The sequence below is a fragment of the Palaemon carinicauda genome, chromosome 29 (genome assembly GCF_036898095.1).
Source record: "Palaemon carinicauda isolate YSFRI2023 chromosome 29, ASM3689809v2, whole genome shotgun sequence".
NCBI lineage: Eukaryota > Metazoa > Arthropoda > Malacostraca > Decapoda > Palaemonidae > Palaemon > Palaemon carinicauda.
This window is the reverse complement of record NC_090753.1, coordinates 77801174-77817204: the sequence shown is the minus strand read 5'-3', so window position 1 is coordinate 77817204 and position 16031 is coordinate 77801174. Positions and strand designations below refer to the sequence as shown.

The following is a 16031-nucleotide window of genomic DNA, read 5'->3' as shown; positions in this document are numbered from 1 at the left end:
GTGACGCGACCTTCGCTCCGCAACTGTTGCGGGGTGCCCCTTTGCGAGGAGGTGTCGTATAGTCTCCAGGCGTGAAGCCGAAGCGATGCTACACCTTGTGATAGGTGTTGCAGTGTGGTTGTCTGAGTAGCCTGTGTCGTGGAAGAAGCTCTCCCGGGAGTTCCGCCAGGGGATGCAGAAGGTCCGGAAACCGTTCTGCGTAAAGTCGCAGCGGAGCTCTCTGGGTCATCGATAGGTTGATCGAGAATCTGGTTTCGTTGAGCCCCCTTCTCAACAGACACAATGGTGGGAAGACGTAGGCGTCGATGCTGTCCCACCGTTATAGGAAGGCATCTTGCCAAAGAGTCTTGGGGTCTGAGACTGGGGGGTAGTACAGCGGCAGCTCGAAGTTCCAGGCTGTCGTGAGCAGGTCCCCCAGGTCAGGACTTTACTGGTTACTAAGGGCCAAAGACCCCCAGGTACTCTCTATCTGTGAGTCTTTGCTCAGTTTTTCGGAGAGAACATTCCTCTGCCCGGAATGAGCGAGCCGATAGAGGTATTGAGTGAACTTCGGTTCATCTCAGTATCTCTACTGCAAGATGCGAATGTATGAAAATGTACCTCCCTGCTAGTCGAAACACGTCAGAACCGTGGAGTTGTTGCTCACGGAGCAACTCGGCAGGATCTGTTAGATCTGTAGAAGGGCCAGACTACGGCCTTTAATCCTAGCTGATTGAAGTGGAGGTACCCTTCACGTCCTGACCATAGGCCTGAACCAGAACATGCCCCCCCCCCCTTTTTTGACGAGTCCGAGAACAGCATCAAATGCGGAGGAAGGACGAGAAGATCCACTCCCTTGCAAGAGGTTTCCGTAGGTCAACCCCCATTGCAGGTCTAATCGTTCCGCTGGTCCCATAGGGACCAGAAAGTCTGGTTAATCGTTCCTTTGATTCCATCGGAACTTGGGCCGCCTAACAGGGAACCTATCCTGAGGCGACCGTTAGGAACCTAGACGGGTCAAGGAGGAAAGGAGACCTAGGAACTGTAACCAAGATAGGACTGAAAGCTCTCCTCGTTTGAGGAAAGGTTCTGCGACTCTCCTCAGCCTTGCCACAGACAACTGATGGGAAGGCTTGGAGAAGGAGTCAATATCATGGCTAGATAACCCAGATGTTGTGGTAGAAGCAGAGAGGGCTTCTCGCGAATTACCATGATCCCTAGATCTTGGTAAAGTCCCGGAAGCTTGTCTCGGTGTCGAAGAAAGCGAAGGAGGCGGAAGCCTGCTCCTGAGTGACCATGAGGATATCAGGGTGAGTCCTCTGGTGAAAACCTGCGATGCTGTGGCGGGATCGCAACACAGCATCTTGAACTGGTACATCTGTTGTCTAGGCTGAATTCCAAGTGCTTCCTGGAAGAAGGATGGAATGGGACCTGGAAGTACCCGTCCTTCCGATCCAGGGCATATGTAGTCTTGTGGTCTCGCTACAAGCCTGATCGATACTGCTGTTCCACACTGAACGAAGTTTGTTCGACAACCTTGATCAGAGCTGAGTGGTCGATGACGGGGACTCCCGTCTCAGATGCTTTCCTTACAAGAAAGGATCGACCGAAGAAGCCGGGGGGGAAGCCGTCGACGACCCTTTGGAGGGCATTCTTCTAGAGCATGGCCCCTTCTGCCCGAAGGGCTAACCCCTTGCCAATCCCATGGAATAGAAGCTCAGCTTCACTGGATTCGCTGTCAGTGGAGGTAGAGATGTTAAGTGCGAGGCGCGATATCCTTGGCTAATCACGTAGATCGTGCAGGAATCGGCACCGGGATGCTGCTATCTGAAAGAGTAACCATAGGCATCCCCCCAGCGGGAAACCTGAAGGGGGGTTGCCAATCCTACAGTTTGCGAACTCGGCCGCTCCCTCTAGGATTATTGCCTCCCCGGGAGGACTTCCCGTCCTACCTGTCCCTGACAGGAGGGGGCTGCTATTGTACACCTTGTCTTAGCTGCCGGGGTCGGTTCCGATGACCTAGGCTGACGAGGCTGTATGATAAGGCGTCGGAGGCTTGCAGGGTCTGGAAGTAAGCGCCTTTTGGAGGAGTGAATCGAGATTCGACTTACTCCACACACACCAGCTGTCCAATTCCACATCCTTGGGCTCAAACAAGCTCTTCCCAAGGATGGAAGAGTGTCTGAGTTTGCCGATATCCACGGATGGGACTTCCAAGAGGAAGCCCTCGATCACTGCATCTAGATGCTACAACATCGAGTTTGTCCGCATGTTCGAAACTTGGCGACGGAACGCAATGGTGCTTGTGCCCGAGAGAAGGAAAGTTCCCAAGATCTTCCTGGAGCTTCCTTGTACAAATCCTCGGGTCACAATCGGAGAGGGAAATGCCTGGTAAGCCCCTTCCACGGAATGGTGAAGAGGAAGAGGTAGACCAGTCACCCCCTGCCGGGAGGAGAATTTCTCGAAAGAAAACTCCCTGGTAAGCCCCTACCACGGAATGGTGGAGAGGAAGAGTTAAACCAGGTTTTGAAAAGGGGAAGAATGTTGCTCAGACCTCCCTGAAGATTCTTCCTGCTCTTGCACGTGCCATGCTCCGTGTTTACGGGGTGAAGATCGTGGTCTGGAAGTATGCGCTCCAGAAGACTTGTCAGGTTGCCCGCGTTGCGAAAACCCGACGGGAATCGCGGTCGAAATCGCCCTGGCGCTCGCGCGATGGTAAATCATTGGTTCGCGCGAGGGCGAACGTAGGTGCGGGCGCACAGGCGCGTGGGCGTGAGAGCGTGCAGTCGAAAGTGCGCGAGGGAGCGCAGGTGGGGGCGAGCGCGGTTGGAAGGGTGAGTGCTGGTGGTTGGAATTCGATGGTGCGTAGGCGAGCGATGGCGCGTAGGCGAGCGACGGCGCGTTGGCGAGCGATGGCTCACTGGCGGGAACCACGCTGGCGCACGCGCGATGGAAACCGTTGGTTCGCAGGCGGGCGAACAGGGGGTGTGCGTGGGTGCGCGGCCGCGCGGGCGAGCGCAGGCGGCCGGGAGACCGATGGCACGTAGGCGGGAGATGGCGCGTAGGCGGGCGATGGCGCGCTGACGAGCGATGGCCCGTAGGCGGGTGAAGGCGCGATGGCGCGTTCAAAACGCTTGCGCGCAGGCGAAGAATCGCGCGAGCGCGAAGGAGAACGCTAGCGCGTAGGAGAACGCTAGCGCGTAAGAGACTAGAGAAGATCGTCGGCGAGGAGGCGAAGGAAATCTTCTTGCCTGTGCCCAGATCTGGCAGATCGTGGGCGTGAGGGCGAACGCTGGCACGCATCGCGCACGTCACGTGCATTTGCGCACATCAGGAGGCGCGCAGGTGCATCAGGAAGGGGAGCGCCGATGCGTGCCGGCAAGCAGGCGATCGTGGGCATTCAGGAAACCGTTGGCGCGTAGCAGAAAAGGGCGCGCAGATGTGCGCTGGCGAGCTGAAGAGAGCTGGCGCACAGAAGGTTCGAAGCACAGGTGAGCGCTGGCGCGCAGGAAGAAGATCTACGGCGAAACTCAGCTACCGGAGATCGTGGTCCACAGCAGGCGAGCGCTGGAGAATACAGTACTGCGTAGGCACGCAGGTAAAACCTGGCACTTAAGGGACTTACCCACACCATGGAATACTGTAAGCCCCTTAGCCCCGAAGGGACCGGTGCCCATTGAAAACGGGATGCGTTGGCGCCCACTGCACATCTGTGTCCAGGAATGGAGATGAAGACTAGAAGGTCTGGCAGGAGTAGAGCAGCTGCAACGGCCGGTACTCGTCGAGGAGGGTCCTCTGCGGAGAACGTCGAATGAAGATGAAGACGACCTCAGACAGGTGCAACACCCTCCGACCTCCGAAGAGGAGTCTCTGATCGTGAACTCCCCCGAGGGGAAGAGTCACTGACAGGAGAGACCGTTGGCATCAGCTGTCCCCGAAGGGAACTGAGCCCTCAGCAACAACAGCAACAACAGCAGGAGTCCTCCAAAGAGGAGTCTCTGTGGTGAACTCCCCCCCCCCGGGGGAGAAGCACTCGCAGGAGAGACCGTAGGGCTCAGCTGCCCCCCGAAGGGGACTGAGCCTTCAGCAACAACAGCAACAACAGCAGACGGAGTCCTTCTAAGAGGAGTCTCTGTGGTGAACTCCCCCCCGGGGGAGAAGCACTCGCAGGAGAGACTGTAGGGCTCAGCTGCCCCCCGAAGGGGACTGTGCCTTCAGCAACAACAGTAGAAGGAGTCCTCCGAAGAGGAGTCTCTATGAGTGTCCTCCCTCGCGAACGAGAGAGGAACACTTCGTAAAAGAGATGGGTCAGCAAGTGACCTATAAGAGCAATCCTCCGAAGAGGGGCTCCTGCAGTTGCTCAGCCCCTTGAGCGTAGCTGCAGGTGCGACCGCTCAGCACCAAGAGCATAGTCGCACGAATTCTAAGGCCCGAGCTTGCAACCGCTCAGCCCCTTGAGCAAGGTTACAAAAGCGGTCGCTCAGCACCAAGAGCATAACCGCCGGAGGACCAAGAACAAAATTAAGGTAAGAGAAGTTCCCCCCGAAGGGAAAAAACTCAAGCCTGGACAGGGAACCTTCCCTCGGAAGGGAAGTTACCCACCCAAGGAGGCGAGCCTCCTGAGAGTTCTAAGATGAACTGAAGAGCTGTCAGTCGTCACAGGAGCACTTCCAGGAGGAGACATGCCCCTATAGGGGAGGCAGCAACAGCAGACTCCCCAGGCCCCAACAAGACAGCTCGCTTCGTTGTCATATTATACAAACGAAAACTAGATTGTTAACTGTGAAAAAATAAAAAGTAATTAGTTAACATTCATTCCCCCGGGAAGACTCCGAAGAGGAATCCCGAGGGAAAAGAACACAAGAATTACACAACAGGCATTTGTCCTCAACTCCACTTACACTCACGGGGAAGGAGAGCTGTAACAAACACAGAATTATAACAATTATAATTATGTAATTCAAATATGAATGTTCACTAAAGTAAGAACGAAAAACCCCGAAAGGAAGCGTTCTACAAAAACTGAAAAGTTAACCAATACAATTAGATTCATAAAAATAATTGAGATAAAATGTACGGCGTAGCAACCCCACCCGACACGGGAAGGAAGCTACCCAGAACGTAGTAAAGGGTGAACGACCTCAAGAGAGAGAGAGAGACCGTAGTCAAACTCGATCGCAACCCATGAAAATACACTGTGGTGGCTTCACTGCCGGCGGGCTCCCCGGGGATATCGTACACTACACACACAAGCACGAACTCTGAAAAGGAAACTTACTGATTTCTATACTCATATATATACATAAACATGAAAATATGTTTACATATATATAGAGTATAAGAAAAGTAAGTGATTAAGTAAAGACAAAACATAAAATGGCTGCCAAGCAAGGACGAAGACAGACACGTCTGTACATTGTCCGAGCCAAAAGTGAAGAGAGACATTTCACCGGTGTGTGAGGGGGGAGGGGTAGCAAGCTACCCCTCCCCTGCCCCTGCTAACTAGCGCAGGGGGTAGTAAACCCTCGTTAAAAATCTAATGGCTCGTCAATTTCAGCTACGCCGAAAGTAAACCCTATGTAAATAGCGTGGTTTGTATTTCGGTTACGGAACAATTGTATATTTCCTAGCTATCCAAACCTGAGCCCTTTAAAATAAGGATATGTTTTCAGCAGCACTGAAAGGACCATTGAATAATGCCGTTGGTAATGACAGTTAGCACAAAGGGGAACCCCTGTCCACCTGCCTGTCACAGAAAAGCTACTTTGGTCCTTAGGCCTAGGACTGATAGGGGAGACTGAAGTTGAAAACTTGGAAAAATAAAAATTACTTTTAAAATTTGTTATTTGTTCCTAGTGTACATAAACCTTTTATCCTTTAAGATAGGGAGAAAGTCTCCTAGAACTAAACTGGAGGGTTCTTTTCTTCCCTGGACACGTCATCCTTCCTAGTCTCGTACATGAGAGAAGAGGGCGACTTCAACACCATCCTAACATCTAATCATAGGAAGTAGAAGCTAATGGGGCACACGATCAATAACCCAAATCATAGGTACTGGTCGGTCTGTGAGCTCTATAGGCTATACTTGGTAACAGCATGAGGAGGTAGCATGGACGATACAACTATCAACATACCGAAAAGTGCGGGAGATTGGTCTGTCTAGAACCATTCATCTGCAATTGCTGGAACAGCAGTCATTGTTACACCAGACTCATGATTGCTAACAGACCCTAAAGGCACAGGACAATGTGTGAGATTGGTATTACGAATGATACTCGTATCAGCCCACCATACGGTACTGGAGATCAGTTCGAGTAAGACCATTAACCTGCAACTCATAAAACAGCTGTGGCTGTAACTAAAGGCTCATGATCACTAACTGACCTTATAGTTACCAGTCAATGAGTGAGATCTATATTAGCATAGAGGGGTTCACAAGAGTAAGGCACAGTCCTCTTCTGTCACTAAAGAAATGGGAAAGGTGAATGCATAAGCCCCAACCTTTCCTGACATATAATGCTGGAATTCGGTCTGAGTAGGAGCGATCATCTATACCCAGTACAACAGAGGTTACAGTAACGCTGGCTTTTATGTTCTGCACGAATGACCCCGAAGGTACCAGTTAGTGAGTAGTGTAATTTCTCTCCCCTCCGAAGGATGAGAGTGATTCCTATACTGAAAGTTCAAAAACACTTAAGCAGAATGCCTTCCCAAGCAAATACTACTTCCTCTTCTCACGGCAGTAGTGTCCAACAAGGAGAATGGAGGAGGAAGAAGGAGAGAACATCTCCTTGCCAAATATCTTTCCTTGTTGTCAGAGGGGAGTCATGATCTGGGTGACCAATAATAACTGCGCTCCCTCAGATAAGGAAACTGCAAGAGCTTCCTTCACTGCAACACAACCCACTACATTGAGATTGTTTTCATAAGTGAAGCACTAGAACACTCATTGATACTCCACTACAGCACCACACAGGGAACACTCAATGCCACGTGTTTCCACCAGATGAATGATTTTCATTATTGGACATGCAGGTCCAGGTGATGCTCATTCAAAATCTGGTAACTCCCTCAGAGGCAAAGAAACTACCCAGAAATGAGACAAATTACGCTCTGAATTTGTTGTCTTCGTGATCGGAAGAGCAAGAACACCAATCCATAGAGGGAGGGGCTACTTACAGTCATCCACTCACAAAGATACACAACACATGGGGTCTAGAAAGATTTATATCCTCAAAGTAAAAAAATGCACTTGATCAAATGCTTACCTTTCTGGTGTGCTTCCACTTACAAGGAGCACATTCTAAAACAAAACTTAAAAAACAAAGACAGACATTTGGGCAGGATTTCCCAACCTTGCCACTTGTTAACAACCAACTAGCTGTTCCAGCCTCGCTGAAGACACATCCCTATTCTAAAGTACAAAAGGTTTGTATATGGAAAGGATCAATTTGAAATACATATCAATTTTTAACATCTGCTCAAAGTATAAAACTACATTACTCACAACATCACATAACGAAGATTACTGAATTTTTTCATCAGTTAAGTAATAAAATAAAATGGGAAGAGGTTTGAAAAAATTAATCTTGTTTACTATGAACACTTGCTTTCTTTACTTTCAAAAATAAAAATGTAAAAATCTTATCTAAATCATATATCAACAAACCTCTTGCTCAATGCCAGCCATAAATGCATCGAGTGGGTCTTCATCCGAGTCTTCTACTTCATTTTTCTGTGGACCCGGGCTTCCGGGAGCTGGTTGATAAGCCCCATCCAAACTTTCATCTTCATCATCAAAATACCTGGGAAATATATAGCATTAAGCTTTCATAATTAAATAAATTAACCCTTTTACCACCAGGCTATTTGGAAATTTCCAATCCTTAACCCCCAGGGGTTATTTTTTTCACAGCACATTTTGCAGTAAATTTTTTTAAAATTGCTCTAACAACCTTAATTTTTGTCATAGAGAGGTCAGGTTGGTCTCATTCTTTTGTAAAATGCCTGAATTTTTATAGCATTTTTTTGCAAGGACGTACCGGTACGTCCATGGGGGTAAAGGGATGGCTTTTGTGAAACGTACCAGTACGTCCTTTGGGGGTAAAAGGGTTAAGACTGAAATACATATAAACAGTTTCAAAGATAATTTCTAAAAGTTCGAAAATAAAATATCACTACAGAAGGTCCGCTACTTATAAACTTAATAGGTTCCAAGAGGCTGCTTGTAAGTCAAATTGTTAGTGAGTTAAATTTTGGCCTATGGGAGGCCTAACCTGAATCCCATGCCAATGATTTCCAGCTGCAAAAGTCAACAAATAGTCGGGTTTCATATGAAATAGATATCAGGTTATTACAAATGTCATTTTGGTTCCTGTATTAAATAACATAATATTGTTTTAACCCTTTTACCCCCAAAGGACGTACTGGTACGTTTCACAAAAGCCATCCCTTACCCCCATGGACGTACCAGTACGTCCTTGCAAAAAAATGCTATAAATTTTTTTTTTTTTCATATTTTTGATAATTTTTTGAGAAAATTCAGGCATTTTCCAAGAGAATGAGACACAACCTGACCTCTCTATGACAAAAATGAAGGCTGTTAGAGCAATTTAAAAAAAATATACTGCAAAATGTGCTGGGGAAAAAATTACCCCCTGAGGGTTAAGGGTTGGAAATTTCCAATAAGCCTGGGGGTAAAAGGGTTAATAAAGTATTTCTTTACCTTATCTTTATTATCTTTAGTGGGATTTGTGTTTGTATCTCCGAATGCTTGTAAGTTGGGACATTCTGTACTGTCATATCTCATGGTAAGTCATTTCAGCTTGAATCCTTTTCAATTTTTGTCTTTTTTGTTGTGAATTAACAAGAAAAATTAGTGAACATTTTCTTTTATCTAAGTCTGTACACTTAAATTGGGTAAATTAATGACAGTAAAAATAAATATGACCTTCAAATGAATAAAGGCATTAGCAATATGGGGTTGATTATGGGGTTTACACAGTATTTAGGTATTTTTCTGTTTTTTAGTTACGGTAATTTGAATTAACTCTCAAGACTTTGTGCCAATTAATGACTAAACATGAGGTATCACTTAACTGTTGACAATACAAAAATTTCATCACTTCTTTCTTGTTTAATTATGTGAATAACTAAAATCTATGGCCAGGATTTCTGTAGCTCACCAGTAATCAATACACACTACTGCACAATACTCACTCATCCTCGTCTCGCGGACGCTTACGTGGCTGACCATACCCGCAACCTCCCGATATTGCATTTTGGCTGATGGCAGTCATGGTATGATATCCATGCTTGCTGAGTGTGGCATTGGGAGGTGGTGGTGTAATGTCCTGTTTTTTTGCTATTGAAAAACCCCCAAATCCAAATCCTCGTCCACGGTTGTAACTCATGTTGATGCCTAAAGATGAAAAAGCCACATGGTGTATGACATTTTATAATATAATTTCATGTTTTATATGTCTCTTTAAAATCAAAGGTATTTCTTGATTACATTATTCTTAAAGTCATCTTTCAAATCATTTTGCACAGTACAATTCTTATAATAAATAGTTGTCATATGCCTGAGGACCACAAAATCTGGGGGAAAATATGACAAATTTGGAAATAAGTTGTATTTTTCCTAACCATACAAACCCGAAGCTCTTTACACATACAGTACTTTGCATTCTTCTTCCAGCGCCTGCTGAATAACTGCCTTTGGGAGGGAGGCCCCTCCCTACATACATTGCAGGGAGACTCCTGCGTACAAGTGTGCCCGCTGCACGAAGGACAAAGGGCTTTCCATGCACACATAAAGATGGTACAACGCCGACCTTCCCTGCCAGGATAAATCTGCATTTTTCATAATAGGAATGCAAATGCTCTACATACAAGAGAAAGGAAAAGATTGGATTTTAAGGCCAGTTCTTTTTAAAAATTTTTAAACCGAGTAAAGCATAGAAGAAAGACATCTACTCTCTACTGAGCCAAAATAAAAAGTGGCTTGTTTTGGCTACTGTTGGTATGAGAGGGGTGGTTGGTCCTCGCTCTCAAAGAGGTAACCCACAGACTCCAACCGGTAATCTAACCATGAAACGACTTGCAAATAACATTTTGTCACCCGTTCCATGTTCGCGGCATCCACCGCAGAGAAATTCACATAAGTATCGGTATCCAAGGCCAACGTGAAGGTGCCGCAACAGCGCCCTTCAATGCCGGGGAAAACTCGCATGGTTTATATCCCTATGGGCAAACACATCTGAAAAGGAAAATGTGAGGAAAGTTTTTTAACCGGTTCAAAGGTTTAGACAGGAGAGCAAGACTACATCTTTACTCTACCGAACCAAAATAAAAAGCGAAATTTAGTTACTAGTGCTGGTGTGAACGGGGTGGTTGGTTTACCCCGGCTCCCCCTCCGCTAACTAGCAGAGGGTAGTTATACTCCGTATTAAAGCTTTACGGCTAGTTTTAGCTATCGCAGAAATATATCTCCACTGGAAAGAGTGTAAGGGTTTGTATACAGTATAGTGCCAAAACAAATACATAATACTTTAAAAATTCATGATTTGTTCCTACGTGACATACAAACCATCGAACTTTAATTAGGGAGAGTAACTCCTTGATGGATTGGAAGTCCCCTAGAACCAAAATATTTCAATTTCTTCCCAGGAAGTGATCAATATTCAAGCTACATGGGTGCAAAGCAAGGACCACTGCCAACCCATATCTCTCTACCATATGGATGAAAGAGTGATAGACATGTACTTGATCAACACTGGAGAATCCCTTCCCCTGAATAGTACATCACACAGCAAGTATGATGATTAATGGGTTGGTTAAGACCCACCAGATTGTTACAGGAGGATAAAGAGTGTTACTTCCTTCAAATTAAAGAATGGTGTTCTGAAGTGAAACTTAGTATCAGCTCCAACCAGCTTGTAAAGTTTTGACCATTTTGTCTGCGAGGGGAAGACAGACTAATGAAGGGCCAGCTATACTACCTGAAAGTTAAAGACTGTGAAGGTGTTTTGTCTCTTCCAGACACCAGCCTTCAACACTTGACCCACTGATAGGTTTCTCCTGAAGGTTAAGGTGGTGCCCAACATCCATGACTTCATGAACTCTGGTCCTAGCTGATGCCTAGACTCTCTCATCACCCAAGTCTTAAACTCTATGAGGAGGCTGGGATCAACCAATCATCGAGATACATCAGTAGACATATCTATCATGAGTAGGCCCAAGTGGCTACCAAGGTAAACACCTGGGAGGCTATACACATTCCAGAGCACAGTCTTGAACTGGTGCGCCATACCATAGAAGGAGAAGTAGAATTACTTTTGAGAGGAATAATGAACAGGCAATTGAAAGTAATCTTCTTCAGGTCTACCAAAAGCATGAAGTCTCCCTCTCTGACGGAAGAATTCACACATCATACAGCTTCTATCCTGAAATTTGTTTGATGAACAAAAGTTCTGAGGAGAGAGGTCAATGACCAGCCTCCAAGCCCCCGTTGGCTTCTTCTCAAGGAAGAGTCGACTGTGGAAGCCTACAGACTCGTCTCAAAAGACTTTTAGTGCATTCTCCTCCAACATCTCTTCCAACTCAGCTTGCAAGGCCGTGACTTTCACATATGTCGGATGCTCCATTGACCTAAGACTTGGCCATGTGTCCCTACCAAGTCACCTAGTGGAGAGACAGGCATGACCCAACTCTTGATAATGGGAGAGGGGGAACGCCAGCATCAGCGTTTCCCTCTCCCTCCCCTCTTCCCACCACCACCCTTCCTGGAAGGACAAGGTTGGAGTGCCGAAAAGGTGCTTGCACAGGTTATTTTGGGAAGAGGCTGCAGGTGTTACAACCGAGGTCTCGAAGCAGACATGGGGTCCTTCTTCGATCTCGATTCTACAGGCTTGGCCAAACCAGAAGGTTTGGCTGCTGCCCCTTTTGAAGGGCCGAAGTCCTTGAAGGAAACAGCATGATGGATCAGGGAGTCCTGCAGAGCATTCCTCAATAATTCCACCATTGCCTGCATTCAACTCTTGGGAAGAAGAGATATGGCACCCCGCACCGACAAGTTCCGCAATGCCAATGCCACCTCAGGGTTAACTTGTTTTGAGAAATGAGAAACTGCAGCATCCCATCTCTTCAAAACCCAATTAACCCACAGGTTTGCCACCTAGTGGGCCAGGAAAGTGAACATCTTCTCGCTCTATAGCACAAGACTCATGTACCTCTCCACAGTCTCAGGGGTTGAAAACCTCGTCAACTTTGCAAAATATGTCACTGCCCCTGACCACTGGTTGAGCCAGGTAACAGTATGGAGAGAGATTAAGGGGGAACCCTCCACAGCCACTGACTCGGAGGTTGAGAAAAAAGTACCTTCCGTAGTGAGTCTCTCTGATGAGAGGCGCCCCGCCCTCCCCGTCAGAGTGCCCACTGACAGGTCAACCTGCATAAGTGCAGATGCGGTGTTTTCTGGCACGTAGAATCTCCGTTGCTTATAAAGTGGGGGCAACAGGATCTTGCTTGACCTGCTAGACCAGAATAAGTTCTCAGATCCAAAGATCTGATTATCCACCCGATCCAAGGTAAGTCCAAGGGATCCAACCATGGTAACTCTAAAGTGGACATTGATCTTTGAGGGGCCACAAAGTGCCAATCAATGACTAAAGTCCTCCTCGAAGGCAGTGCCACGGTTGCCTCCCGCAGACTACTGCACTCACAAAAGAGTGCAAGGACCTTTATAAAGGAACTCTTGGGCTCAGGGTAGTCTGCCTCAGCGGGCTCTGGACTGTGGTCCGTAGTCCTCAAAACATCCAGCCCTCAAGCACCCTCACCCCTCGCCAAGGCTGAAAGACAGGCAGGATGCTCAGGAAACTCTTCTCTTCCCCCACGAGTACTACCGTTTTCTCCCTGGAACGGGACTTAGCACAAGCAGGAGAAGTACCAGGTACTTCTGCTATTGCGGGTTGGGGCAAATGGGCAACCACAGCTCTGAGGCATGGGGAACAAAATCCTCCGCCTCATAATCTTGGCTTATCATAGCGTATGCGCTTGAGTACTGCCTCGAATGGTGCTATCCTGTATACTAACCTGAAAGACAACTTGTTGGTAGAAGGAAGAGCGGGTGTCCAGCATCCTGGAAGGAAGGAAGATGGAGATTGCCGCAGCTCCTCTATCAACCTTAGAACAGAAAGTTTATGGAGCCATACACTTCTGTCCCATCTGGGGAAGCCAGTTCTGGCCATGGGCTGAGCACTATGCACCAGCCCCCATTGGGCCAGGAACCCCACTGGTGCTGTTCAACTCTCTCAAAAGAGAATTGGTGCACAGGGAGCCCATCCCTGCGATTACGGCTGGTCTTCTTGGACTTCTTCCACCTCTTCCCTTTCTTTTTCACAAAAGAAGAGATGGAATCCACATTGGAAGACAAAGAGGAGGAGGAGGACTCACACCTATCGACAACAAAGCTACCCAGATGGGAGAAACCACACAAGCTGATCGAAAAGGAGCCACAGCACTAGGACACACTGTTACAAGGGGAGGGGAAAGCACACCTACAAGGACACACGACAAGTGGGACAGGAGGCACAACCACTGACAATGAGGGATGAGCCACAGGCACAGGGAGAGGGATTGGGATTACTGGAACCATGTCAAGGATTGGGGGAACTCATGGAGCAGGGATAGCACTCACCTTTCCTTCACCTTTACACTTCCAATTTTGGTCCAGGCTGGGGCTTCGGCTCCCAACACCGGGATCTTACCTGATGGGCCGGGAGCTACTTTACTACACTTATCCAATTTAGGGGGGGTTTAAGGGGGAACTGCCAGGCTTCCTGACACTGGGGGAACCACCACGCCTTCACTGCTGGCATCAACAGGGATACTTGAGACACATGTAATTACACAGGGGGTACTGGGGAAAAGGAAACCTTAGCTAGCAACTCCGTCAATAAAGTCATGGAGGTTCTACCTGAAAAAACTAAGGAAGTCCAAGACTTCCTTAGGTCAAACTCATTATCAGCAGTCTGCATTGATATGGGCATAGAACTTTCAGCCTCCGAAGGAGAGCAGCGACCACTAGGGGTTCCCCAAGGCCAAGTGAAACATGAAAAACTTGCCGACGTAGATCTGTGTACTCTGGACCCCTGCAGAGTACTCCTCACGGTCTGATCCAGGGGAGTATTCACAGGGGCAACAGCAACAGTCGCACCCCAAAGGAGACAGAAACAGTGAAAGACTACACCGGAGTCTTCTTGGGTGTTGTCCAGTCCAACCTCAACAAATGCTTCACATGCTTCTTCCCCTTCAGACTGTAAGCCTACCACTGCACTGGAGGCCACGATCTACACTTAGAAATCGGGAATGCCTACAAAAAGTCATGCCCTATACAACGTGCACAGGAGTGTAGAGCTACAGCTGGTTTAGCCATAAACCGGTTGAAGCGTCCACCCTTCCCTTGGCAATCATGAACATCTGGCTTCCATATCATGACTAACAACTGGCACTTACTTCATGCAAAAATTAATAAGTTTGACAGGATCTATCTGTATATATGTATATGACAGTGGCCGAAACAAATGTGAAGGCTCTTCGGCTGGAGAAGGGGCAGGGTTCCTCGCCTCACACCCTCACCAGCTGGATAACCGCTTGTTATACAACTTTAACAACCAATTCCAGCTCACGCAGAAACAATCTCTCTAATTAAAGGATGAGAGTTACTACGACGCGTAGGAACAAAGGATATATGTATATGTATATACACCCCATTATATATTCACCACAATGACAGTAAACAGGTAAAGATTTACTCGCAGGCTTAGTATATCAGAGGCCAGTTCCTCCCAGGTGCATAGAAAATGAGAATTTTCTTCCCATTTTCTTGTCTTTCGCAAGATGTTTTAATGGAAAACCTCTACACAAGAACAACATCTAACTTAAACGTCCCCACCTAACCTAACCTAACCTACATGCCGTGTCTTTACATACTTACCGAGGTGTATGTATGATAGCGGCCACCTGTATGTATGATTACGGCTAACTTAGAATATAGCAGAGGAAAGGGGATTGCACGGGGGCGTTAGTCCCCACCCCCCCCCCCCCCCATTAGGTAAGTAGTTAAGGGCACAGCTTGTAGGTTAGGTTTGGGAGGAAAATTTAGTTTAGTTGGTCAGTTTTTCATCGAAATGGGAGGAACCGGCCGTTGATATACAAAGACTCCTACTTATCTAATGGGGGGGGGCATTGACCCCCATAGTCATACATACAGGTAGCCACTATCATACATACATCCCATTTACTCAAATAACTCGACATTTAGGTTAAGTTTTAACCATGACCTGCTGGCCATCCTAACCTAGGGCTAATATCCTTCTAGTCTCCACTAGGCTATATACATGCATTGTATTATTGCCTCAACATAGGAAGAAAAGGCGTAGGCAATATTTCAGTGAAAAAAAGTCCTTCAGTAACTATAAACGTCTACACGTTTCCAATACATTGCATACATCATCAATCCCCAGAATGTATTCATCAACTGGTCTGGCTTCGGTGAAGTAAACAACGTACTAATAGCTTATTTATCCTACCAGAAATAAACCTGAGTATAATACAGTTCCTAAGGTAACCATAACTATCCAAAAAGAAAGTAAATGAATACTTACTTAAGGTAATATGATACAAAATAGTAAAGAGTTAAATTCGTGTTTCCGATGGAGAATCAATGGTTGTTTACAAACGCGTTGAGCGCTTAGCGCTATTTACTTAGCTGTAGTTGCTATACATCTCATGGGGCACTGAGTATCCTAATTTGAGTTTATTATGTTCTTGATTTAAGTAAATTATGTGAAATATAATAATAATTTCTCATATTATTTATCTATATCGTGAAATATGATATAATTCCTTCCTTTTTCTATTCATATAGTGATTCGCTATCTTTTGGCATGGTGTTATTGTTTTAAAATTCTGCATCATCAATATCTTCATATATGCTTGGTAAAATAATTTTTTATATGTTATATATATTTGATATTTCTAATCTAGAA

The 16031-nt window shown here is 46.7% G+C and overlaps 1 protein-coding gene across 1 annotated transcript in view; it reads right to left on the bottom strand.

The window, feature by feature from the left end:
* The window catches only part of LOC137622279 (ATP-dependent RNA helicase DDX42), a 69255-nt gene extending 53507 nt beyond the window's left edge, over nucleotides 1–15748 (bottom strand). The window contains exons 1-3 of the mRNA XM_068352826.1: nucleotides 15648–15748; nucleotides 9199–9400; nucleotides 7649–7784 (exon numbers count right to left, since the gene is read on the bottom strand). Of these exons, the coding sequence (XP_068208927.1) occupies nucleotides 7649–7784; nucleotides 9199–9392 (330 nt within the window). The 5' untranslated portion in view covers nucleotides 9393–9400; nucleotides 15648–15748. The remainder of the gene's footprint in view (nucleotides 1–7648; nucleotides 7785–9198; nucleotides 9401–15647) is intronic.
* Nucleotides 15749–16031: the final 283 nt, after the last annotated feature.